The sequence below is a fragment of the Ammospiza caudacuta genome, chromosome 1 (genome assembly GCF_027887145.1).
Source record: "Ammospiza caudacuta isolate bAmmCau1 chromosome 1, bAmmCau1.pri, whole genome shotgun sequence".
NCBI lineage: Eukaryota > Metazoa > Chordata > Aves > Passeriformes > Passerellidae > Ammospiza > Ammospiza caudacuta.
In genome coordinates this window covers 48,454,521-48,482,465 of record NC_080593.1, presented here as the reverse complement: position 1 = coordinate 48,482,465, position 27,945 = coordinate 48,454,521, and the positions used below count along the sequence as shown (strand labels likewise).

Below are 27,945 nucleotides of genomic sequence, written 5' to 3'. Positions count from 1 at the left end.
CAGGGCCCTTGTGGCCAAGATGGACAGTGGTATCCTGGGGTGCATAAGGAAAAGCATTGCCAGAAGGTCAGGAAAGGTAATCCTGCCCCTCTACTCAGGCCTGGCTAGGGCACACCTGGAGTGCTGTGTTCATTTCTGGGCTCTTTGGTGCAAGGAAGACATGGAGTTGTGGAGCAGGTCTTCTGGTAAAGTACTATGAAGATGAGCACCTCTACAGTTCCACTGGAGTCTCCCCTTTATAAGGCCAGGCTGAGAGAGCTGGGCTTGTTCAGCCTGAGAAGTGATGTCTGAAAGGGGCCCTCATCAATTTTTTATCTGAAGGGAGGCTGCTGACAGGACAGAGCCAGGCTCATCTCAGTGGTGCCAAGAGCTAGGACACGAGGCAATGGGCAGAAATAGATGCACAGGAAATTCCATCTGAATATGAAGAGGAACTTCACTGTGCTGTGACCATGCACTGGAACAGATTAACCAGAGAGATTGTGGAGTCTGTCATACTGGAGATATCAAGAACCATCTGGATGCAATCCTCTGTTATGTCCTCTAGGATGACTCTGCTTGAGCAGAGAGAATGGATCAGATGACCCACTGTGGACCTTTCCTACCTTACCCAGTCTTTGATTTTGTGATTCTGAGCCCCAGCCACGCGTAAGTGACACACGATTCCTTGAGGGCACAGCTGGAAGAGCTGATGAGCAAAACCAGCCTGGCACTCCTGAACTGGAGGCTTTGCTAGGAAAGAGGGAAGTTAATGGTTGAGGGTGAAAGCAGCCAGCTGGCATGTCTGCTGCCTCACCAGAGAAAAAAGGATTATATATTACTTATAGCTGGCCTCTAGGGAATGGACACTGTATTTTATCTTTATTGGTATTTCTCTATTCAGCACAAATTTTGGTTTATTAAGCAGCTGTTCGCAAGTGAGGAAAATTACTTCAGTGAGTGTCAGAAAGTTTAGTTTAATTTTCTTAAATTTTTATTTTTGTCTGGGAAGTCAAGCTGGTGATTTATTAATGACCTCTTGACTTTTGAAACCAGTCCTTGTTTTCAATCAAGTCCTAGCCATAGGGTTTACTTACAGGGAAAATGCACGCCAAGTCCTATTTCTCTGAAAACAGCAGAAATGAGTGACTTTATGGGTCAGAAATGTCCAATTCTGCAATTCTGTTGAGGCTTTTGTTCAGAAACTGCTGCTTCTGCTGCCTTCAGGGTTTTTCATGCCCAGCTCTCTCTAACCCTGGAGAAAGCATAAAGTGCCTGAAACCCCCAAACCCCCTTTCTTGGCCTGCAGCTATGGAGGTACCTTCTTCCTCAACCAGTACTTTTAGTCTAAGGCACCCTGGTTATTGGGAATACATGGAAATGGAAATGTCAGGTGACATAGACTGTGGAAAACTGCCTGAAAAGGAAAGATCAGTATCCTAAGGGGAATTAGACAAGTAGAATTACAGTTAATAAAAGCCTCAAGTCAGGATTGCTGCAAAATGCAGTCTTTGCTGTATTTATCCTTGCCTTGACTTGACTTTCCATGATTCCCTGGTGAGCTAGAGAGGGAACTGATGCAGCTGAAAGACACTCAGGAGGCAAATTCCAGCCTTATGGAAAGAACGATGCAGGAGTGGGAACAAGGAGAGCTGAGGGCAAGTTTGCTCCCTTCAGTGAGAGTGCCACTGTTTAGCGACTTTAAGGATTAAATAAATAACCTGAGATGAAGGCCAGAGATCCAGTCACCTTGCTTTGTTTCTGTGTGGCAGAAATATGCTGATGTTCTGCTCTCTTCTCCTCATTCCCAGTCCTGCTCTTCAGATCCTATCCCCTCTGTGTCCTTCTGTAAGAGTGTGTTTGTGATCATGATTGTTTCCCAGTCTAGTACTATCCTCTGTCATCTAGTCAGCAAAAAAAAAAAAAGGGTCACCTTAATGATTGCAGTGCCTGTGACCAAGCAGATGGAGGTAACTGGAAATTCCCCTCCTTCTATAGTGGTCAACTCCTGGCACAGTTAAGGGAGTTCATGCTCTCAGGGCAGGGGAAGGCTTTCTCTGCCAGATACTGGCTCTCACAAAGCAAGACAAGTGGTAGACATAAAGTTTGCATAGACAGTCCCATAAAAAGCATTACTTGGTGCTGGATAACATCAGCAACTTAAATCATGTGATTATTGGACCCCCTAATTAGCTTGTTATCGTGCTGGGTTAGTATTAACATCATTAGCAGCAAAATTTATCAGGGGAAAAAAGCCGCTACTATTTTTGTGATGCTATGGTGCAGGCTACTGTGAAAGTTTGCATTTTTAGGAATTAAATTACTTGTGATTTTAACACATGGACAAACAAGATTTGTTGGTCTGTATAGTTGGGAGGTACTGTTTTTAAAGTCATGTTTTATGTTTCATTCCAAATGCAGATATAAAATATTTTAATAACGTGCATTTTTGTAGGAGGGACTTTACTTTTTCAGCACATAGTTAATTTGTTTGTTAATAACTTTATTACAGTAGAAGGGTTATAATATGTTATAAAGCTATGCAGTGCCTACAGAATGCATGCAAGACATTTTCTTTAACCAACCACGTTGCTATGGGAGGAAAGAAAAATGTTATGCCAATTTCCATCCTCTCCCACCACAAGGAGAATATGATTTGTTTGTGTGGCTTTAAAACAAATCTGCATAATAGCAGTTTATTGCTTTCCTAATGACAACACAGTTAACTAGTAATGAGCTACACATTCAAGTTGATTCCCTCCATGTTTTGAAAGTAGTTCCCCAACTACTGTTGAATCTGGCTGGTAGTTGTCATCCTTTTTACTGTGATCCTTTGAGAACAAACTCCTTCTTGGACAGATTTTTCTCAGGTACACACACACTGCAAGCTCTCACATTTCTTTCTTAACAAATGTGGCCCAGGCTGTTTGCCAAGGGTGAGCCATGAGAGCTGCCCAACACCTCACTTGCGTTATGAACTTCAGTGATTTCCACCTTTTGGTGCTGTGCAGCATGACTCATGCTCTGACCTGAACATACCTTTTTATGATCAAATATCCTGATAGATATAAAGGACCTTGAAGCAAGAAGGAAGGAAGACAAGGTAGAAAGACTACAGAAGAGATGGGATCCCATAAAGTAATCATCTTGGTGGGACCAAAAGCAATGAGCACAGCAATGAGATTGCACAAGTACAACAAGATCAACCAATTGTTATTTTATTGCTGTCTGATGTACAAGAGATGTTGAAGGTGAAGCAAAAAGGAATGGAAAGATCCACAAGGGTGAAAAGGTGGATTTCAACAGCATCATGAGGAGAGACTCTCATGGAAATTGATCAGCTGATAACCTCTAATTACTGAAATGATTAAATTATTATCCCACTAACTCTAGATGAAAAATTTAACCTTATGCAGATGGCAAGAAAAATAAAGATGTAATAGCCATTGATGTCTTGCATTAGAGGAGTTGAGATTTATATTCTTTTTTAGGGATAGGTATGAAGCAGCTGAGCTATGAAAGTCTCAATGTCTTTGATGGAAATATTTTACCGAGTTTTTCATCTTTTTTAGTGGAATTTATTTCTGTCCTCAGAGACAGCAAGTGGCAATGCCTTGCTGAGGTGTAATATGCTTTTTAGCTACACTAGGTCTATTAGCTTTTTCCATCCCTCCAATCCAAGCAGCAACATTTTCATTCCTTCCATCAGTACAGGGTACAAAATTTATAGAATTGCTTTAAAGCTAAACATACTGTAACTACTTATAAACTCCATAAATGCACAAAATCAACATAAGATTTACAAAAAAACATTGCTACCTTGGATACCTAAGATATTTGTCTTTTGAAGAGAAGACAAATATCTCGGGTATCCAAGGTCTTTTTTGGATCATTCTTTCTGAATGATCTAAAAAATTTTGTCCTGACTGTAAAATATTACTTTTAATTGAAAAAATTTGTGAATAATAATACAGGCTTTTGTTTGAACTTGCAGTGTCCATTTCAGTAATAGTGTATAATTTTTTAGACATATTTTCATAATGTGAGAAATATAAAATTATTTTCTGCTGCAGTGATACCATCTCAAAAAGTGATTCTGAGAAAATATTTTAAGAAATAACTATCTATCACTGATTTAGTTTTAAATAGCTGGTTTAGTAGTTCAATTCACTTAGAAAGTTACTCTTAACAGTAAAGAAACAGACCTACTCAGGAAGAGCAATATCTTCCCTGATAGTTTATGAGAGCTTGTGGGAAATAAATATGAAATGTATGAGAAAATGATATAGATCTTTAAGTTTCAAAAATCTGTACCTTAGTCCATATAAACCAGCTTCCTTATTTGTGTTTCTACATTGCAATTCTCAAGTCTCCTCCTAGTGCCTTTGACTTCACAAATCTTGATGTAAAAGCAGTAAGAAAGAAGAGCCCATGGCCTTTCTTTCCTCTTCTCCAGGTCCATCCACAACTCACTGGGTGGCCCCATGAGGAAATTGCTGAGGTCACCTTCCTGTTTCCTAGCTGAGATCCTGGGGGCAGTTTGTTCCATGACTTCAGGGAGCTGACATGCAAAGCCCTGTGCAGGTGTGCTGTACCGTTTCCAGAGCATACCCTCAACTTGCTGAGGAGTGAGTTTGCCATGTCTGTCCATCACTGTCCTATCCCAGGTCCTGCACATGCTGCAGGAGGTTGATGCTAGCAGCAAAACAACTTCCTGTGGAGCATCCCCACATTTTGCTTGAAGAAGCGGCTTCCACTCAGCACGAACGACAGCAGGTCCAGACAGCTCAGGGCAGTCAGGCTCAAAAAAACCTCATTGTAGCTTTCTAACTGGTTAAAATCACTCACATACTCTATGTAGTAGGCCCTGAACAGGTGATAGGGAAGGAACCAAATTATGATGATCCAGATGAAAATCAAGTTTTTCACCTGGGCCCAGAATTCTTGGTGTGAACAGAGGGAGGTGGAAAATTTTCTCGCCACTTTTACCAGAATAAAAATCTGCAAGCTCAAGAGGACACAAGAAATGAGGGCAACAACTACAATTAGGGTGTAGTTCAGGGCTTTCACACTCTTGTGCTGTAGCTCTTTTTGGAACTGGAAGCATGTTGTATTATTGTACGAGCCTGAGCGTCCGTACTCGAAGTAGAAGAGCGGCACCCCAAAGACCATGACGAAGAGCCACACGGCAGCGCTCGCCCCAATGGCGTGCAGCTTCCTGTAAAACTCCACCTTGTCCTTCCACTGAAAGAAGATGAGCCACCGGATCACCAGCGTGATCACATAGAATATGAAGGTCAGGTACATGTGGATGTGCACCATGGCGCTCACCATCTTGCAAAATGGCATGTCAAATACCCACTTCTTTTTGACATAGTAGTGCAGGCGGAAGGGCACCGTGAAGAGGAGGAGGCTGTGCACCACCACCAGGTTAATGATGGCAGTTGTGGTCACAGACAGAGTGTTCATCTTGAGCAGCACAAAGGACATTGTGATGGACCCAATTCCACCTCCAGCCAGGGCAACCGAGTAGACCGTGACCAGGATGGCACTCATGGTGCTGGTGTGAACGAAGGCGGAGGAGGAGTCGCTGCTGTTCCTGGTCCCTTCAGTCATGTTCCTGAAATCTTCCTGGAACATATTCTGGAAACGGAAGAATACAGGAAGACTAAGATAAGGTAGGAATGAGATGGCCTGCCTAAAAAGCCAGAAGGACTTCCCACCTGTCTCTTGCTCAAGGAATAATCCCGAAATCTCACAGATGGCATCAGTAGCTGTAACATGTACTTTTATCCAAACATCCTCCAGCCTAAGGAAAAATAGATGAGAAGGTTGGGCAGAGAACTGCTGTAGTCCTTATGATATTTCCAGCCACACTCCTAAAAACAAGCGTGAATCAATAATATATGGGGAGAAATTATCCTTAGAGAAACTACATTGTTGTGGTGATTTTGTGCTGTGTTATTTTTTTCCTCTCTTCTGAGCATCTGCATGCTTTTACAGTAAAGGTCAGAGATATTGTTTTAATTCTGCTACTCATTCATCAGTTTGTTTACTTGCAACACAAATCTGTCCTTCCTAGGGCCAGATAACAACCATATGTTGATCTATCTAAGATACAAATTCTGTTTGTTACTGAGAGATGAGTTTTGAACACATTACAGTTAACTTCTTCTCCATGGACAGTTTCTCTGAGCAAAGGATTAAACACCATGGATACCCAGACTCCATGGAAATCCTGCTTAGATCCTGCCAGGCCAAGAAACGTGGGCAGTACTGTCCTGATTCTCAGGCCATTTCAAGTCTTACATGTAGCAACTGGGTGTTACAAAATGGGCTGCTAGAAAACATTAGGAAAGGACATCCTGGGTGAGTGTTAATCATCCTGTTTGACCAAAGCAGAAGCTAGATGCAAGTTAATAGCAAGTTTAAAAAGTGTGCTATACATTTTCAATATATTACTGTCTAAAAGAGAGATGAGAAATAAATTCTTACAAATCTAAATGCAGTCCCAGTTAGGATTTTAAGTTCTACAAGATCAAGTAGGAGGGGAAGAGTTCAGGTAGGGTGTTATCCTGAAGCATATTTGCATCTGTAGAAATGCCCAGGGGATGTTCACATTACAGTTACAGAAAAGAAGCAGGGAAAACTGAGCAATGTTGGGCTCCATACTAGCAGAGTTGTACTGCTACTGCTGCCTGAGCTGTGATTTAAAACTGACTCTGGTAAGTCATCCACTTTACCAGTGAATCCCACAGTACAAGAAGTTCTCTCCTGAGTTTTTGTGATTTTTTTATTTAATACTCAAATGCTTTTCACTTCAGAAAGTAGTTCCTCAATCTCTTTGTATGAACGATGTTTCAGCTTTATTTTCATTTTTTTAGGCAGCACAAACTGCCAAAAGTCAGGAGGGGAAAAAGTTTTTTAGCAGTCCACTCATTTTATGGAAAAGAGGACATGTCTATAACAGTTTTATAAACTGGTTTTGTTCATAGGGGAGAATGAATATCTGTTATGCACCTCAGGTGTTTTGTGTTGTTTCTTCGCAATATTTCTAAGCACTTACCCTCACAGTAATCAAGGTCTCTTCATACATTGAAAAGTTATTCTCTAGCTCTCCCAATGCACCTAAGACTCCAGATATCTTATTATAATCAGTATAAGTGCCATATCTCAAACTGATGCCTTGATTGCTGGCATTACTGACCTTTTGTGGTTGCTCTTGCATTTCGGAGTTATGTGGACAACTAATTCCAGTACATTAAGGGAATTACAATGGGTTGTTTGTTTTATCAAAGTCACTGCAGATTGGCACACTGCAGCTCTTGCATCAGAAATGGTGCAAGTTCCTTTCAGTTCTGTCCTCGTTTCTGAGTCACTTCATTTCATCCTCACAACCATACAAGTCAGAAAGGATTAGCAAGAGCTCTTCATCGGTTTCTCCAAGTTGTTAAACTTCAGTTTGAAAAGATGTCTCTAAAAAGAGGCATTATGACACTGTTTTGATTTAAAACATATTTCAAGCTTTAAACTTTTTTAAAAGTGTCACAGAGGGAAAGACAACACACTGGAAATGTGGCTTGGTATGAGCAGACCCCGCAGCAAGGCTGCACTTGGAGAGGAAGAACCTCTTGTTGACACCCTTCAGAGGCCAGCAGTGAAACTTGAACTGAGGGCAGTAAGAACAGATAGGCAGAAGTCAGATACCTGATATTTTACTCAGACATTTCAGTGCAGTGGGCAGCAAGAGACCTATTTCTGTCTGCAAATAGGCAACTGAGTCACTGAAATGCAGGTTTCTGTAGAATTCTGCAGTCGTTGTTAAATCTCTGCATAGTAAGAATCTGCAGGAGATGTAATTTTCATTAATCTTCAAAAAAAAAGCTACTAGCAGCTGTGATAGGAGATTATCAGCTCCCCAGTAGCACAGGCACCCCACTGAAATATCCTTGCGTGATGAATAGTAAGTGTAACATAACACAGGGCATGTTTCACAGAGGAAATGCTGCTTTCTGGTGAAGTGAGGTTTCCTATCATACAAAGCTATAACCTACTGACCTGAAATGCAACTTACAAGTCCCTTTGCCAGAATTTAGCAGGAGGCACATGGAAAAAGAATTAATGTGGACCTCACACGACACAGCTGTTCTCGTTTCTGTGCCTTCCCACCCCCTCTAGCAACTGCCAGTTCAGTGATACTGCTCAAGTCTTGGAGCCAGGTTTGGTCTTCCTCTGTGTTAGGCCTCTCACGATGTGGCTGAAGTTCTGCTGGACATGAGCCTCGAGCAGCCACAAGGCAATAGTGGGCACCACTTCATTTGGATGCCGCAGCAGCTGCTGGTGCCGAGGGCTGGGGGACAATTGCAAGAATAGCTGGTTTAGTCTGACAAAGGAGCTAGGTTGCCAACAGGCCAGTGGCTAGTTTCTTTCAGAAATATGATCAGCAAAAAGATTCTTGTGCATTCAAGACTTGTCAGTTGTCAGTGTGGATAATGCCATGACACTCATTTCATGTGACTGTGCAGCACAGTCTGTGACATTTCCCTGGACTGCTCTCTTCAGGACAGGAAAAGCCATAGTGCTCAGTCCCTGTCTGTATGCAAGGCCAGGTTGGATGGGGATATGAGCAACCTGGTCTAGCGGAACATGTCCCTTCCCATAGCAGGTCTGTTGGAACTAGATGATCTTGAAGGCCTCTTTCATTCCAAATTATTGTGTGAGTCTATGATTTCTGAAAGCAATTTGATCTCTGTCAGAAATTCTCCGGGTAAGAAATATTCATTCCAACCTTCAGGAACTTGTTTATCTTTTATCTTACTGTTATCTATCTTACTATTTAAAAACAAAAAAGTAAAAAAAAAAAAAAAAAAAAAAAAAAAAAGCTTAACCATATTTCTGGACAGAATTTGTACAACCTCAGCTTCCAGTCATTTTATGTGCTTCTGCCTCTGTCTTCAGATTTAAAAACCTTTTGTCAAATTTTGCCTTCTGCAGTAGATACCTGATATGAGACAGAAGAGGCTTATTCTCCCTTGATCCCAGCCATACCTGTGGCTCCTCAGTGAACTGGCATTACACTTGTACTTGATTCTTAGATGAACAACTTTGCATTTGGCAGGGGTAAAATGCTTATTCTATTTTGTGCCTGATTTAGCAATCCAGATCAGCCTGTCACTGGCTTGTTCCCTTCATTCCATGCTATTTTCCCAACTAAGTCCATGAGTCACCATTATGTTACATCAACATTATATCAACTTATTAAAAAAACCACTCATTTGTCAGAAATGATGACATTCTTACAGTCTCTGTCAAACAGTGAGCTCTACTCTGTAAAACAAGTGTTTGCAAAATTTATCCCCCCATACGCGTCTGCTGAGAGACTGGCAGGCTTCACACAGATTTTCATGTGTTCTGACAGTTGGGTTCTGCAGGAGAAGCATTTGCTGTCTGCATGCACCCAACTGAGAAGTTTCATTTGAATTTGGAGGAGAAAAAAGTTCAACTCATATGAAAGATTTCTATTTTCAACAGGTTTAATACATTGAAAAATGAGTGTTTGTCAGAACTGACATTCCTGCACTGAACTAGACTAGGTTGGAGGAAATGCAAAATACAAATAATTTTGTTACAAAAGTCTGTTTAAAATCTGCAGATTTTAAGATCTAAGATTTTGTTTCACAGAATCCTTATTTAGTCTCAAAGATGTTTTCTGTTGAGGGCGTTGTAATTGCATTTCAATTTGTTCTAATTCCATGCTGTGTAACATAGGCTATGCTACTAGAATAATTGCACAATTTCTTTAATTTCAAAATAACCACACACACCTAAAGTTTGAAGTATAAAACCCTGCTTAATAGAAAACACTAACAAAAAATAATATTAAATATCAGGTACATATTTTACATTTAGACATCAACTTTTTTCAAACTACTTTTCATGATTCCCCTAACTCATTTGGTAGCTCAACAGCTCATGTCTTGCAGGCTGTGTCAACATTATACCGATATCTTGTGGTTTCAATTCAGTCCATTGAAGAACAAATGGGATGGAAAAACACGTTAAGTTAGTCCCCTTTCACTTGAAATTGTCGCTATTTTACACAAAAAAAAAAAAAAAAAAAGGAAACCATGAAGTGTTCCTAAAAAGGATTATTTATCTCCTTAGCTGTATCTTAACAGAGAGAACAAACCCTTTATGTCCTTACAGACACTGAGTGATATCAAACACACACACAAAAGATGGATGAAAACAAAATGCACTTCCTCCCAGTTTTAGGAGACAGTGTCAAACTACAGGGTAGCAATATGGGACAGAATGAGGCAATGCTCTCCCTTACTAGGAAATTACCAAACACAATGAGAAAACATTTGCACAGAAAATGGGTTCAAAATAAAACAAATGCATCACTGAATGCTTCTCCTCCCTCCTAAACTTGCAAGCATTCTTTTAAAAACTTTGCAAACCGAGGCTTTTTTTTTTCATTCTGTGTATACTTACAGATTAGAGTTTCTCTCCACTCTTCAAGTGTTGTTTACTTGGATCTTCATTCTATGTAAGCTCTAAGAACAAAAAGCAAAAGACCTGATACTTTAAAGAGTCATTGCCTTGCTTCCTTTTTTGAGCTTATGACAAAACAATAACCTTGAGGCTATGCTGTGTGAGGGTAGGGCTGCCCATGGCACACAGCCTTGGGAAGATTTTTAGTTGCATCACAGCATCCTTTACGTTTCAGCTACTTCTTAGCCATTAGAGGTCTTCAAAGCCTCCCATTTCTGAACAGGGCTTTATATTACTGGCTAAAATGATAAATTATACCCACAGAAGTGAGCCTCACAGTTCACAAAGACTCATGTTTGGAAGGGTTGTTCCCCATGTGGAGGGGATGATTTGAAGGTGTGCTTTGAGAAAATAGGGCAGCAGGACAAGAGCAAAATATGATCTAGATTGTAACTCACTAAGTGTGGGTTTGGATGTGGTCAGAAATACCTAAGCGTAAGGGATGAAACAAAGCTCACTCTAGAGCTCAGCACCATTTCTCAGCTCTGTTTTCTGCCAAGGTTTTACCTCAGAGTCTGGATCTCAGGACATGGTGCCATCGCTCCAGCTGCACAGTGCCAGCAGAGGGAACACTAGGAGATTTAATCCAAAAAGTGATTAGCCATGCCAGTGTCAAAGGCTCATCAAGCAATGATGGTTGCTGTGAGGTGTATGTGTGGTGAAAGATGTCATTGCAGGACTGAGTCTCTGTAAGGAGTCTGTGCAAGGTCAGTTTTGCTCTGCTGCTTCTTTAACATGTTTCTGTCAGAACACAGGGTTATATTTGAGTGTACCAATTTTGAAAGCAGTAGCACAGAAATAAAATTTTTAAATGTAACCTCACAGGAGAATGTTTTGGCTGACTGCATCCTGTTGCTTCACATTTGGTTAAAAAATCACAAGGGAAGTCCTGCTCTGTGCTACTTCACAACAGACTGCTATGAGATGGAAATTGTCTTTTTGCATTTTGCAATTTTAATGATGGCTGACAGCTAAAGAACTGTTTGGATAGAAGCTGGTCTCAAAGCTCTGTTGAAAGGCATAGAGATAAAAAGCTAAAAACTCCATGGCAAAGCCAGAACTAAAGCTAAGATATCCTTGAATCAAGAGTTATGCCTTCTCAAATTAGTAATTTTGTTTTAGCTCATTCTAGGTCTTTTTTAGAGTGAATACATCCCAGTGGAAAGAAAGCTAAGGTATCTTTAAACCTTCAGGTAGCTTCTGTATGTGGGTTTTTAAATTATACAATTTAAAATTATACAATTATTGTAATTATACTATATTTTTGATACATAAAATAAGTTATGCATAGTTAAACATAAGTTAAAACACAAGTAATCTTATATTGATATACCTTGTTGATAGAATATAATAATTACATAACATACAAGTTATGTAATTTTGTTGATAAGTAACAATGCTGTTTCCTCAAGCAGTCAAAACAAAAAAGAGCTTTTCAGGTTGAATTCTTTCCACATGTTTGTAGTCGGCAAATCTTCAATCCTTTAATCCAGGATTAAACCAAATAGTGAAATACCAGAGTGTGATCTGGGACAGACACCCTTATTGCCTTTGTTGGTCTCTAATTTGTAGTTAGCATCAAGATCTAGAAAGGTATAGAATGCTTAATATACATAATTGCAATTAATTTTCCCTGCTAAATTGATGCAATTTTCCCCCAGGATTTACCAACAGCATGTATAGTGGATTCCAGACTTGTATGTTTAGATTTTCAGCTGTAATGCACTGAGCTGGTGGCAGAATGTGATTATTTCAGAGCATCACCAGTTTTAAACACTGACACCAGAAATGCATGTATTTTACAAGTTTTGAGTAATTGCTGGTAGTTTTAGCAATACCATAAAAATCTAGAAGTGTGATAGTGTGTTTTCATAGTACTGCTGTATCATGTGGATTCAGCCACCACCCAGTTTGAGTTTGCATTACAGCAACAGTTTCAAGGGCCAAAGTTGTTTAATAATAGATGAGAGGCTAGGCCAGATTTCAAGGACTGCTTGTCCTGAACCTGATTAGCATCAAGGTGCCTCTACTCTGGATTTTGAGAGGTCCTTGAGGAAAGAGAACCGTGTCCTTTATGCTCAGGCAGAATAGATGCTGTTAGTGATTTTTCAGCAGTTCTGAACTTAAAGTTGTACACAGGATTACCATGGCAACACAGGTGTTTTGTTTGTCTACATTTATTTTGCCAGGACTCAAGGATTTGGAGGGCTAGTTCAGAAATGGACTACACAGGGTGTCAGGATCTATGCAAGCACGGTGGTTGGGTCTTGTAGAAAAATATTCTTCTCCTTCACTTATTTAAGTGGCAGAAAGCAAAAAATAAGATTTACCTGGATACCTTAAATTGACTGTTGATAACCTGGCTCTTAATTGTGGGTAAAGCTTGAGTGATGGTCCTGACAGCACTGAACTGATGTGGATTACACAGAATCAGGGAAGACATAATTAATAATGATTTGTATCCCTTACAAAAACCCTGCTTTTTGATCTGCTCAGAGTCCCTTCTAGAGCCAGCTGTGGGCCTGGGGCTAGTACGTAACACTGGCTGATCAGTTACTAACTTGCAATTGTGACAGGTTATTTGCAGTTTATTATTAAGTAAAAGATCAGCTGCTAATATGAAGAATAGAAAGGCAGTATGTAATTAGAGTAACTTATAGCTGTTACCAACAAAACCCTATTTTTGACTTGTATTTCTACCATGCTTTACTATTTCAAGCACCTGAATAGAAAGATATTAATTATCTACAAAGGGAAAAACATTCACTATTAGTTTCAGCCAAAAACATTTTATAGATAATAGGTTTCCTAAAATGTCTCTCTCTGAGTTCTGGAGCAGTTGTGATTTGTGGCTGTCGCCCAGGCAGTGCAAGGTGTCCTATGAGTGAGAAATACTGCCTGTGACACATCTGAAAGAACATTTTGGAAAAGTACAGGGAGTAAATGTGACTTGAAATTCCTTGTTTCACACACCTTTGCATAGCAGAGCCATAAATTCAAGCTCCTCTGAAAAGTGGAAATAGACTTGGTGGCCTCCTCCTAGTTTTTTAATGGATTTAAGGGGAAAAAATTCTCACTTTGCAAATTATCATTACTCAAATTTGCTTAAATGTACTGAGAAAAAGGGGCATGGAGAAAATATGTTACCCCTTCAGCCTATCTCACTACCTTTACTTCCTACAGAAATGCCAAAATTGCACCATGTTGAAGTATAGCATATCAATAAAACCTCCTCAGATTTCTGTGCATGTCTTACCAGAATCCAGATCTTTCAGAAAAGTACTGAACACAAACCAAGACTTAAGTTCACATCAAAATCTGCAGTATTTCTTCTTTGATAGTGTGGGAGGGATCCCAGATCTGGAAACCAATTGTTCTAATACTAATAACACTAGCAATTTGCCCAACTTTTGTCATCCCTTGTCTTTTCTATTGGACTCTGCTTTGGTCTCAGTGTTTGTCACCAAGTGCAGGAGGAGGAATGAGAACTGCATACAAAAGGTATAAAGGTATCTGTTCAGTCTCCAGTCTAAATTGACATTTTGAGGTGTCTTATTTATATTAAACAATGGTACACTACTAACAGTCTATCACCAACTTTAATATTACCTTTTTTTTTTTTTTTTTTGAAGGATTTTACTAGTTCATATCTGTTGCAATGTTGCAAGCCAGTAAGTTTTTCAGGGGATGTGCCTTTCCTCAGGAATCCAGCTTGCGCAATTCACTCATTATGGGAGCTTGTTCTTACCAGGGTGAAAAAAAAGTGGAAGGAGGAGCTGATCGACTACGAGATGTATTACTCCTACCATAAAGATGACATTAGACTGCAGAGAAAGAAATCATATATGCAGCACCATGCCAATTATTTAAGCTTATATGCCTCTCTGAGAAGAAAAAACATCCTTCCCTTCATCTTGAAAACACAGTGCTCATCCTAAAATATTTTTGAACTTGGTACTAACCTCACTAATTGCCTGCTGGGTTAGGCAGCATGCTGTAAGGAAGAATATATTTTTAAAAAGGATTTCAGCACAAGTCTATAGCTACTCAACCTCAAAATGTGTACTGCAACTACTAATACTGTTTTATTCCCAGATTGCTTATTTCATCTGCTTTCTGACTGCAGAGGTAATGCCAACTTTATCATCAGGTGCATGGAAAAAATAATTTTACCAAAGATTACTTTCATGTTGAATGTACACATACAGATATTTATGAAATTTAATATACTAAAATGTGTTGTCTGAAGAACAAACCTCCCTGCATCAGTCTAAGCTCCTACTGCCTAGAAGCGGCACAGAAAGCAAAGCTTGCTACCAACACTGATTGATAATGATTTCCTACCTTAGCATAAACACAAATAAATGCATTATGTTTCTGTTACAGTTGGGTTAGAGAGGAATTCATGTTCCTCCTGTCATTTCAGAAAGGAGGAATTTACTGCAAAGGAATTTTTCCATGATGCATTCTTGAAGCATCCTGGTTTGCAAGAGCCTTTCCTTGATCAGCACAGCTACACTCTGCATGTTAGAGTGAGGTGCTGTGTGCATGCAAGTGCTCTGATACATCAAATTGTTTGGGCTGAAACGGTTCATTTTGCTGTTAAATCTGGGGGTTTCCATTTTGAGTGAATGATAAGCAATGATAACTTTATGATATAAATTATAACTTTAAATACATTAGTGAGATCTTCAGTGCATATGCCAAAGTGTGAAGCCAATTGTTCTGTCAATAAGCTCATTACTGATGCATTTTTAAAAAACTTTTGCTTATTTGAAGTTCAGTTGAAACATTTAAGAAGGCAGCTAGACATGCCAGCCATAGGTGTAGAAACACTTATGGTAAGTGCTGCTATTCTGGGCTGTGAAAAAATACCCACACCTGCCCTTTGTCCCACTGTCCTCCTAATATATTTTGTCCCCATTTCATTGACACAGGAATCCAAAGGAAATCTTGGGCAATGCTGCTTGTGGTCTTAACGATATTTTGCCAGTCCAAATATTCTTATTTTGGAGTGCCCCATGCTGTGGTGTTGTGCTGGGTCCCTGTACTTGGCTGGTCTTTAGACCTCTCTGCACAAAACCAGATCTGATAACAATAAATTATGAAATAACTTCCCTTTCTACCTTCCTTCTTTCTGTTTCATCCAGGCTATTAAATGTGCTGCATCTTCTTTATCACTGGAAAGCATAAGAGCTCAATATTTTATGTAATTATTCACTGTAGTTCTAATGAAGCAGTAGCTGAAGATGGACTGACAGGACATTCCTTTATGATACTATGAGCCCTACATGATAGATGAGAAGGTAAAATAAAACTAGTCCACATGTGGCCAGTGAAGCATGGTGGAGAGAATACCCAAAGAACACCAACATAAGCTGGTACAAAATGAATTATGTAGGATGTGTACAAACCCTGATTTATTGGGTTTGCATGGCCAGGTCTTGGTAGCTGGGGAGGCTGCAGGGGTGACTTCTGTGAGAAGATGCCAGAAGCTTTCTCTAAGTCTGTCAGAGCCAATGCCAGCCAGCTCTGGGATGGATGTGCCACTGGCCAAGACTGGGCCAGTTGGAAATGAGCATAAAGCCTCTGTGATAACATGAAGAAGAAGATGAAGGAAATGAAGAAGACAAAGAAGATGAAGAAGGAGCCAGAAAAGAGTGGGGTGGGAACTTGTGAGAAGAACAGCTCTGCAGACACCATGGTCAGTGGAGAAGGAGGGGAAGGAGGTGCTCCCGGCACTGGAGCTGAGATTCCTCTGCAGCTTGTGGAGAAGTCCAGGTGAAGCTGCTGTGCCCCTGCAGCCCATGGAGGATCACAGGAGTGCAGAGATCCACCTGTAGCCCTTGGAGAGGACCCACACTGGAGCAGTTCAATGCCCGAAAGAGGCTGTGAAACAGAGGGAGGTCTGTGCTGGAACAGGCTCCTGGCAGGGACCTGTGGAGAGAGGAACCCACACTGGGGCAGGTTTCCGGCTAGGACTTGTGGCTACATGAGGAAACCACGCTGAAGCAGGCTGTCCATGAAGGACTGCACTCAGGGAAGGATGACCTATGTGGCAGTAGTTTGTGAAGAACTGTTGCCTATGGGATGGACTCACGCTGGAGAAATTAATGGACTACTATGTCCCAGGGAAGATCAGGGAAAGAAACAATGTGTGATGAACTGACCATATCACCATGCCCCATCTCCCTCTGCCACTGGACTGGAGGAGGAAGTAGAGCTGAGAAGCAGGGTGTTTTTAAGGTCTGCTTTTACTTCTCATTATCCTGCTGATTTTGTTAGTAATAAATTCAGTTAATATCCCCAAGCTGAGTCTGTTCTGCTCATGACTGTGTTTGGTGAGTCATCTCTCCTGGTCCTTATCTCAATCAATGAACCCTTTGTTATATTTTCTCTCCCCTGTTCATTTGCAGAGGAGAGTGATAGAGAGGTTTTGGTGGGTGCCTGGCACAGTGGGCAACTGTGCAGATATGAGCTCTGGTTCCAAAGCAAAACAGCCACAGGTGGGCAGTGACCAGACCTTTATCTTCTCAACAGGACAGGTTAGACTGGCCACAGCACCATGCCTCTTCAGCCCCATTGCTTCTGGTTCCCAAGTTAGCACCTTAAGCACTTGTTCAAGTACACCTTTAAAGAAAAGCTTTCCCCAAACTAGCTTTCCTGTTGATATTGGCAATGGTAAGAATTTGGAGAGTTTAAGAAAATAAAGCAGGCAGTTAATGTGTTTAATTGTGCAACTGAGATGAAAATGAGAAACATCAGCTCACTGAGTAGCAGTTTCCATTGCTGCCTTTTTCTCTCTGCACCATCAAATCAGCATCATCAATGAAAGTGATTCAATGATTTCTACAGTCCTCATGGTGAGAGAGCTCACCATTTACTACTAAATACCTCTTGCACAGTGAGTGCAGACAAAACAATGTCTGTTTTGTATCCACTCCAGATTTTCCTTATGTCTCTTATTTGGGCTAAAACAGTGAGATTACTATAAGATAATGAATTCTGTATCAAAAGCTATCTTCAATTAACTTTCAGATTTTTTTCCCCTATCCATGTTAGTGGGTTTCTGACCTCATTCCATGCCCATACCCAAGATTATCTTCACATGAACTTATTTTCAGCTGTGGAACAGAGATCAATTCTGAGCTAGCAAGAAGTTCATTAAATTGGTGAGAGGTTCTAGCACTATATTATACTTTTTCTGAAGTATTTTTCCTCTGGACTTTTTTTTGGTTTCAGATTCAGAAGCAGCCTGCACATGGATTTTTTAGGGGTAAAACAGTAGAATTCACGGAGTCTTTCTGTACAGCATTGGATATAGAAGATATGCATGTTGCCATGTGAGCCTGAGGTATGCATGCAATTCAGAACACAATGCTGTGTAGAAATACCTAAGCTAGCTTTAAATAGGTAGTTGGTGATAAATCTGTGTTGGAATGACACTCCCTCATCAAATTTATCCCTGTTTTCCAGGCTTAGGGGCTTCAGCACTTCAATTAGCTCCTCCAGAGCCAATTTTGGTACCACTGCATGACTTTGCAGAAAGTAACAGGCATATCCCAGTCTGTGTGGATTGTGACTGTTGAATCTTAAAAACATCCAGGCTGGCAGGCACCTCGAGAGATTTTACTGTCAAAACTCCTGTTGAAAACAGGGCTATAGACTGAGGTATCCAGGGTCCCATCAAACTGAGGTTTGAATATTTCCAGCAGGGGAAATTATGCTACTCTGAATTTTTCAGTGTCTGTCTTGGACAAGGAAGACAGAATCTGGACACCACATCCTAGGTGTGGCCTAACAGGTAGTAAATGGAGTGGAATAATCACATTCTTGACTTGACAGCTGTAGTCCTTGAGCTGCTGGCTGGGCTCTTGCTGCTGTGGCCCATGATGAGGTTTCATTTCATTGCTGAGCTGTGTGAGTGCCTGAGAGCATCAGGGGTGGTGTCTAAAAGTGCCAAAAGTGAAGGCAGATCTGGCAGCCTTTTATGAGGGTGACTTGAGATGATCAGAATCTGAGCCGATTCTGAAAAATCTACTCATAATGAAAAGTATTGGAGCCAATGAGGAACCAGTGTAATCATTATGAAAATTTCCTTCTTATTTTTTCTTCAAAGATTAATTGGCAAAACCAATAACACTTTCTTCTTTTCATTTAATAAATTTCAGAAAGGATTATGAAAGTGTGGATGCTATTGCAAAAGGAGAGCAGCAGCCCTTTCTGCAATAATATTCCCAAAATACACTTTTAAATACCACTTTACTTCCACTGATTTAATAAAATATGACATTCACAACTGCTGCAGTGGACTAAGAACACAAAGTACTTTTAACTTCTCTCCTGTCATGTTTCCCCCCAGCTCTGCTGTAATCTTACCTCTCACCAGGAACTGTTAAGCTCCATCCAGATCTGCAGCTTTCTCATTTGAGTTTAATACTAATTCCTTCCTCCTGGTCTGCCTCCAGTACCTCTGCTGAGGACTTTTGCAGCACTTACCCAGCCACTCTGCAGCAGCATAGCAGGACACTCTCCTCACTCCATGTGGCTCCTGGGCTTTGCAGAGAAGCACTGCTGAGGAACTGCTACTGCAACCCAGCTCTGCTTCCTCAAGTGCCACCCATTGCTCTCAACCACAAACAGCTGACACACAGGATTAGACCAGTTGTTACCATCTCACTCATCGAGTTCATTGATGAAGATGTGTTTTGTTCTGTTCAATATATGATAAATATTTTCAGTTATTGCAAAATGCATTATCCTGTAAGTGGCTACAGGTGAAAGGAAGAGGACTAATTGTCTTGAAAGTGAAGATAACACATGTGAGAATGTGTTTGCAGATATATATATAGACATAAGTATTTCTCTCCTGTGGTGTGAAGGCTATTCAGCCTCTCAACAGAATTTTCTCAGTTGCTCATAATATCCAAAAGGAGATCTAACAGCCCTTGAAGGAACTTTCTTCAGGATACGGGCATAAAATATCTGTAGCAACCCTGAAGCTGGGCATCCTGAAAAGCTGAAAATGTTCTGGTACTCCTGAAATGCTTCTATCTCTTTATCAAACAGTAGTTTTCCAGAGAGATGTAAGCATTCACTCTGCATCTGCCTTCTGTGTACTGCAGTTGTTTTATAATTGAAAAGTACTGACTCACTTTTTATAAACAAAGAGAATGAAGCCCATGAAAAGAAGAAGGGTGTGGGGTGAATTTGCTATGAGATATCACGAACACCTATATAATACACTGTTGGCTCTATTCTTAATTGTAGCCATTTCATACATCTGCTGACAGAAATCTGTCAGAGAAGCACAGGTACCTGCAAAGCTGCAATTATTCCTTGACCCCATTTAATTTCAAGAAGTCATTTTCTATCAGTGATATAGCAGAATAGCTACAAAACCTGGCCATGCAACAAGTAGCAGGGTAGGACAAACTCATATTTCAAAATCTTGATGTTGCATTCCCAGGAGTTCAGTATGAATAATAAAAATGTTCAGAATAAGGATGTTCTCTTTTTTCCACATTAAGGGCATATGCTTGGGGATTTTAAATCCAAAAGCTCATTAAATGTTCTGTCCTATCCCTGTGTTAAGATTCCACAAGATAAAAAGCAATAGTTGTTGAAAATACAATACATTCTCTATCAATGTTCAACTGTTCTTTTCAAGGTTTAATAAAGAAACTGTTTTTCCAATAATCAGTTGAGTTTAAAAATACTTTTAGTGATCTGCCATTTAAAAATTATGGCCAATTTAATCTTAAAAGCATATAGTAATACCTTTTCTCAAATAAAAACTACAGTAATATTTTCCATGACACCCAAATGCAAAAATTAAAAACAGTGTTGAATTTGTCTCATCTGTGTGATAGCCTGCTAGTCCTATATTACATGCTATGAAAGGCATGAAAGACTTCAGACATTTTCTTCAAAGATACTTAACAAGTCTGCTACTGAGTCAGAATTAGACTACTTCTCACCTAATGTGTCTCATGCTTTAACCTGGAGGCTATATTTTGCTTTTCAATAAGTGGAAGGAAGGTTTCCAGAAAAAAAATCTCACATTCACTTGTGAAACTCAGCAACTCTTGTCTCAAGGAAAAAGCAGCTATGGGTTTTTAAGAAGCTGCTCATCATCATCAATTATATGGAGCATTAAATATTCCTACAAATTTGATTTTTGAGAAGCAAAGTTTGCACTTTCAATGGGAATGTAACTTTATCCCTTTTTTATTTTTTCAAGACTGATATATTTGCATAGTCCTCGGATATAGGATATGGATTTCTGGAGGTCATCTCTGTTAACGAGGCACTCAAAGCAGGGCTGGCTTATGTCAGGTTGCTCAGTGCCTGGACCAGCAGTGTTTGAATACTCACATAATCTGCAGACTTTAGTCCCTAAGTTTGACTGCTCTCATACAGTAGATTTTTTTCCCTAACATCCAACTGGAATTTCCCATGCTGCATCTTATATCCATTGTCCCTTCCATGTAGTCACTTCTTGTCCCATATCTAGTAACCTCTGGGAACCATACATGTCCTTATTTTTCTGCTGCCTCTCATGAAGTATGTTCAAAGAGATAAGATCTGCCTGTGCTTTTCGTACTGCAGACCAGGATGTGGTTGACCTTTTTTTTTTTTTTTTTTTTTTAGGTTTTTTTTGTTTGTTTGTTTTAATGTCCATTTTTGGCACAGACAGAGGGATCCAGTGTATGCTCAAAAATTCACAGGTGACACCAAGTTGAGTGGTGTGGATGACACACCTGAAGGATGGGATGCCATCCTGAGCTACCTGGACAGGCTGGAGAAGTGGGTCTGTGAAAATCTTATGAGGTTTAACAGGACCAAGTGCAAGGTGCTCCAACCCCTGGTATCAGCACAGGCTGGGGGATGAACTGATGGAGAACAGCCCTGGGAAGAAGGACTTGGGGTGCTCATGGATGAGAGGCTGGACACGACCCAGCAATGTGCATCTGCAGCCCAGAGAGCCAAACGTGTCCTGGGCTGCATCCAGAGCAGCGTGGCCAGCAGGGCAAGGGAAGGGATTCTGTCCCTCTGCTCTGCTCTGCTGAGACCCCACCTGCAGGGCTGCATCAGCTCTGGGGTCCCAGCACAAGAAAGACACAGATGGAGTGAATCCAAAGAGATGTAGCACCTCTCCTATGGGAGAAAGCTGAGAAAATTGGAAATGTTAAGCCTGGAAAAGAGAAGGCTTCAGAGTGACCTAATTGAAGAGTTTCAGCACCCAAAGGGAGCCTACAAGAAAGATAAAGAGGGACTTTTACAAGAGCAAGTGTCAGCTTTACAGGAGAAGTGTTAATGGCTTTTAATGGAAAGAGGGAAGGTATAGATTAGATATTAGGAAGAAATTGATCACTGTGAGAGTGGTAAGGCACTGGAACACGCTTCCCAGGGAAGTTATGAATGTCCCATCCCTGGAAGTGTTTAAGGCCATTTTGGATGGAGCTCTGAGCAAACTGGTCTAGTGAAACCTGTCCCTGTCCATGGAAGAGGGGTTGGAACTAGAGGATCCTTGAGGTTGGTCTCCAGTCCAGGCCATTTTACGATCATCATTCTGTGATTCTGTGATTCTGTGATTCTGTGATTCTATGGTTCTATGATTCCTGGCTCCAGATGGGCCCTGGTGAGAGTGTAGAGAAGGCTGTTGTTGGGCATGGAACCTCACTGCCAAGTCCACTCTTTGCATCACAAAAGCTGGCAGCCCTGCTGCAACATGTCCCAAGGCTGCATACCTGTAGGCACAGACATGTCCATACTTCCTCCAAAGTAAAACATCCTTCAGGTAGGCAGTAAAAGATACAGGAGTTATTTCAACAGCTGTTGCTCATCTGTGTGATTTTGGGAGCAATTTTTTACCATGCCGCTGTCACATGCCAATAACTCACACTAGAAACCAGCCTTCAACTGCCTTCTCAGTCTTTACAAGGAAAACTGCCTGATTCATGCTGTCACTTCCAGAGAAAAGCATCAGAACTGTACAAAGTTCCCCACTAACTACAGATCCATGGAGAGAGAGAGAAAAATTTGAGCAAATATGCAACCACTATAACATCTAACTTCCATGGCATATCTAGTTGGTGTCCAGTTCTTTCATTTTGTGTTCAAATAGATCTTACAACACAGGAGGGTAAGGATTAAGGATAAAGTATAGCAATGGAGTAAAATGGGACAGAAAAGGGGTATGGGGTTCAGAAGACAAAGTTATTGTCACCAGAAGAACTGACCTGCAATTCCTGATTTATCAGTCTTTCCTTCTCTTTCTTGTTCCTTCCCAGTCTTATTCTTTCAGACAAGAAACATTTGATTATTTTTCAGCTCAACAGCAGCAACACTTGAAGGGTTAACCACATATGAACATGATAAGGCATTTTCCTATCTCCTAGCTGGTTGTAGAAAGTTTTTATAATCAGAACAACATCAGAGCTTAGAATTTGCCAATTGAGTTATCATGGCCTTTCTCTAGCACCCAGAAACTGCACATTAACAGACCAGAAGTTCAACCCAATATCTGTTGGATGTGCTGTCCCACAGGCTGCAAACTCTTGCAATTTATCTCTGTCTCACTGTGAATAACAAAGTCTTCAGCTAGGTGTTGTTTCCTGCTCTGTGCAGCAAGACTTGTCTGTGAGGACTATGCCTGCATCTGGTGAAAATGGGAGTTGTAAACATATATCCACGGTGTCTTGCTGAAAGCAGATCAGAGGACCTGAGAATCTATTTGAGCAATAAAGAGGAGGAGAGTCAATAAGGCTTTAATGGACAGAAACAGCCCTTTGTGGCTTTTATCAATCCAGGAATGTTTTGTGAATGAGAAATACAGAACAGTCTAGATTGAGGAAGGCTGCAAGGAGGCTGAAGAGTTGCAGTATCAAGATGTCAGCTCAATTTACAAGAGAGATGTCTTCAGTAATTTGTACAAATTTTCTCTCTGTTCATAGACTTCACCAGATATGTTCAGTACAGTCATGCTTGTCTGCATTGTCTTTTTACCTTTTCTTCAAAGTTTCTCCCTTAGAATCAAAGTTAAGTGGATTTCGTGCAGATTATTTGAACACTGAAAAGATTATTGAACTTCTAGAGAACAGCCAATGAATTGCCTTCTTAGAGGAAAAAAGGATTATTGATTCCTGTTAGAATAGGTCACAGTTGATTTTAGCTGACCTTTACTAGCCAGAGGAGGTATGGATTTGTTTTAAAAATATTTCTTGTATCTTCCACAAGACAGAGGAGTAACTGGCAGTGGTCAAAACAGCTGTTCAAGCCTTGAGTTATCCACTGTGGCAGTGAGTTCTCTGGAAGGGTTTATCATAGACATCATAGAAAGACTTGGGTTGGAGGGGACCCTAAATATCAGGAAGGGACCTTTCCCATAGCACAGCATGGCACATTTTTTGCTCCAATGTCTGAAAGACAAAATTTCTTTGCTGTGCTGGGAGTGAAATAGAAACCAAATTTTACTTCTGCTATTGCAGTAGCCAGGTTTGGGAGTGAGTTCGTTTATGGGTGGAGGGCTGGTTTTGAGGCAAGAACAATCTAATTTTGGCATTTGGGTTTTCCAGTGCTGCTAATCAGTGAAACCTGGTCAAAGTCTTTGGTCAGTGAGAAAAGGGAAGCAGCTTAGACACAAGAAAGATAGATTAGATACTAGAAGCAGTGGTATCACTGAGAACAAGAGATATATTCTGAAATTTTACAGCATGTCAGTTCCTTTCCTGCAGAAGTGTGCGGCTTAGTTTTGCAAAGAAAACTGCAAACACAAGGAACTCCAAAGCTTTATCTCTTAGCATTATCTTTTGTCTGTCTCCTTGCTTGGAACAAGCACAGAAGTCTTGTTCGGCTGAGAGGGTTACCAGTCTTAAGCATTGGAACATGCACCTGGGAACTCATTGAGTTGAAAAGATAATCCAAGAAAGGCATAAAAATATTCCTCCTTTTTGATTCCAATTCAGATGTTAACATGTGGTTTTCATGGTTGCCAAATCTAGCCTAAAAACAGCAAAAAACAAAGAAAAAGAGAAGCGCCAAAGGAAAATCAAGTCTTTCCAATAACATGGAAGAGAAGCAGAAGTACTTCAAGAACGCTGTCTACTAAAAACAAAATGCAGGCATCAAAATTTCTGAGCATTCATGGCAGACAACCTTTTCTGAGCAGACTTGAACATAGCACAGAATTTTTTAAAAATACAATTGAATAAACAATGAAATTGAATTTTGAGAGATCATGATGGATGAGAGCAGTGATGAACTCAGATTTGAAGGGTTTTTTTACCCACACACAAATGAGAAATCACTGTATAAATGAAATTTAAATGACCATTCAGCTGCACAAATGGGACAGATATCTGCACCATAGAACAGTTGAAACCCCTGCTTTTTTCAAGTGAGGCCCTGTGCATGTGGTAACCACAAGATTTCACCTTCCTCCAGAGGATGGGAGGGTGGGATTACAAGTGGCAGCTCAGTACTTTCACAGAGTGAAGTATGTGGTCTGTAAAGAGACAGAGTTGTCTCAAAGAAGGAAGACAGCCATAACGTGTAAAGGAGCACAAGCAGAAAAAGGAATTAGAAGTAAAGGCATGAAGTCAGGAATACGACACCACTGAGACTGCAAAGCCAGGCAGACAAATTCAGGGAATGGGGAAAATTGAGCTCTGCAAAGCCAGAGCTTGTCTCTCTCGTCTAGTTTTTTCTTAGAGCCATGTTCCTCCATTTGGGAGACAGCGTTTCTAATTCTCTAAATGCTGGGAGAATGGACAGAGATGGGGAGTGTTGGCACTACAGCTGCCAGCAAGCTGTTTGGGTTAGCCATAGCTGTCTGGGATGCTCGGCCTGAAGACTGTGCCTCCTTTATTTGCATCAGTCATGCTGCTTTGGTGATTTTAGGAGAGCCAATGAATGAGATCACCAGGCTGATACATTCCATTGAGTCAGCTGAGCACTAAACCTAAACATATTTCACCTGAGCTGCAGCTGCTAAAACTTCAGTCATTGTGGATGTGCTTGAGGACTGGGGTTCAGCAGCACTGATGGCGTTTTGTGCAGTGGTGAGTTGATCACTGCCTGACAGAGCTGGCAGTCTAAGGTGGCAAATAAGACAAACCTGTACAAGGAAATATCTGTTGCTGTTTTAAATTGAGCCAAACCAAAATCCTCCTAATTACCTAGGCCTCTTTTCTTACACCTTTACTGCTTCAGCCACTGCCCCTCTGTACCACCTTGCTTATGGGAAAAGGTCTGAAGGCTTCACTCCCACTCTCTCTCTAGTTAAAACATGGCTTCTTCCTGAAAGGCTGGATGCCATTCCCATCTCTAGGGCTTCTTAGAAGTGGCTACAAAGCCAAAAGTATCTTATCTTAGGCAGCTATATTTTCTTGTCTCCCTGGTCTTTTACATGCGTTGTATTCACATACATACACAGGCAAAGCAATATCCTCATTTGACAGACTTGTTTCATAGCCCATAACTGAACGTCATTGAACACAGGTTTCAGATGTCTGAACTAAAAATAACTGCTCCCTGCTAACACATCACACACCTACACAACAAAAAATGTGTGGAAATTGGCATGAGAGCCAGCTCTCTGGTTCCCATTTTGCAGTCATGGCACTGGACTTCAAAAGAAGTTTTCAGTGCACTGCACTAGCCCATCCCTAGGAGCTGATGCAGAGACTCAGAATGTCTCTTAAATGCAAACAGGCACCAAAACTAACTTAGAATGAATTTAAAACCTCATCAGTAGCAACAGCAAAATCATTCTTCCATTTAAAATTAAACTGAGAAATTAATTTGGGGGCTAGTGGAAATAATGCCAGCTCCAGCTGGTCAGACATGGATTGCAGCAATAATTTGATCCAGGTTATTGAATCTCGCACATTAGCATGTAGCACCACATCTAACTTTAGCATCTGTAGCTCCTCAGAGACTGTCTCTGAAAAGTGACAGCCTAGCTGGGCTGCTCAAAACAGACCTCAGCAAGAGCATGGCAAATGAAGCTGTCATGAGCCAGCAGCTTGCTGCATCAACCACTTCAAACACAGATGGATCACAGGTTTTGTCCATCACACAGGTTTTGTTGAAAAAGTTGAAAGTTTTGACATTGTCTTCATCTCCTATAGAAATACATGGTTTAATCAATAAATTCTACCATTTATTTAGTTTAGGATGTTTCTGTGCTTCATTTAATAGAGTTGTACGCCATAAAATATCATCTGCTGGTCAGCAAGATCTCTGAGGTGGTTAGTTGCATGATCCTGCTTGTGGACTATGCCCCTGTAAAAATATATCTGCCTTCACAAGGATGCATCACTTCTAACCACTCCCTTCAGCTTTATGTGTATAATGTTGCAGATATAATCCTGTCTTTCTTGCTGTTCCATGCACAGTTAATCCTTCTGTCACTCAGATTACTTTTTGGTGGACCTACTGTGATGCATACTAGAAATCTGAGGATTCACGATGTCAAAAAATACCTTGTTTTCAGTTTCCACTGAGACTGTCTGAAGGGAGGAGAAAAAAAGCCCTCCTTAGCTTTTAACATATAGTCCATTTGCTCATGAAAGCACTTGACCGACTCTCACTGAAGTACTGGCACACTGAATTTTCTGCTCGGTAGAAGTTATCAAGGAGTAAGCCAACATTATTTTAAGTCTCTGCTGTGTTACTATTGAATGTTGATAGCTTTTTCAAGGCCCTAGCAGCATGTTTCCCCTTTTGAGTAAAGGAAGCCCACAGTATGTATTTCGTAGCAGGAGCTTGTAATTGAGTAGATTAATTATTTGATTGGCATGATATAAGGCCGAATTTTAAAAGCACACAACTAACTTTAAGCACTATTATTCCCATTCAAGCTGGTCATTATTCCTTTGCCTAAGTGTTTTTCTTGAACTGGGTCCTGAATATGAAGCAGCCCTGTGTTACAAAATTGATTTCTCCAGCTCCAGCTCCAGCAATCTCTGCTCCAGCGGCCTAGCTGCTTTGCTGACAAAACCAAGGAGGGAAATTATATACGCCTTTCACAGCAAGAATTAATAGTGCCAATGATGGGACAGGTACCTGAGAGAATGACCATCAAGAGAAAGAAATTTCGAAGCAAAGCTGAAAAATAACAAGCCAAAATCAACAAGTTTTTACACCTTGCTGGGGCGCATGGAGGGTTTGGGATCTGCGAGGTGCCAAAGGATGAGCAACACCTTGCAGGTGAGGCAGTGGGGCTGGGAGCTGTGGTGAGATTGAGGTGGCAGTGTGAGGAGCAGCCCTGCCTGCCCTGCTCAACCCACACTGCACAGCACTCACCCTTCTGCCATCTCCATGGGGGAAATACCCCTCCATCAAGGAAAGTGGGAATTTAACCTTCTTGCACCAAACCCACAAGTGCAAAAGCCACACCTG

General features: G+C 40.8%; 1 protein-coding gene across 2 annotated transcripts; it reads right to left on the bottom strand.

Moving 5' to 3' along the window:
• Positions 1 to 3,236: 3,236 nt before the first annotated feature.
• LOC131566020 (probable G-protein coupled receptor 141) lies at positions 3,237 to 19,100 on the bottom strand. 2 transcript variants are annotated; one of them, XM_058817188.1, is made up of 4 exons: positions 19,036 to 19,081; positions 10,477 to 10,538; positions 5,703 to 5,788; positions 3,237 to 5,622 (listed from the first exon to the last, which is right to left on the bottom strand). In XM_058817188.1, exons 3-4 carry the CDS (start codon positions 5,760 to 5,762, stop codon positions 4,675 to 4,677), a joined length of 1,008 nt encoding a protein of 335 aa, XP_058673171.1. In that variant the 5' UTR covers positions 5,763 to 5,788; positions 10,477 to 10,538; positions 19,036 to 19,081; the 3' UTR covers positions 3,237 to 4,674. The 2 variants fall into 2 exon arrangements, with proteins under 2 accessions (XP_058673171.1, XP_058673179.1); XM_058817196.1 differs by lacking the exons at positions 5,703 to 5,788; positions 10,477 to 10,538 and having other exon boundaries at positions 19,036 to 19,100.
• Positions 19,101 to 27,945: the final 8,845 nt, after the last annotated feature.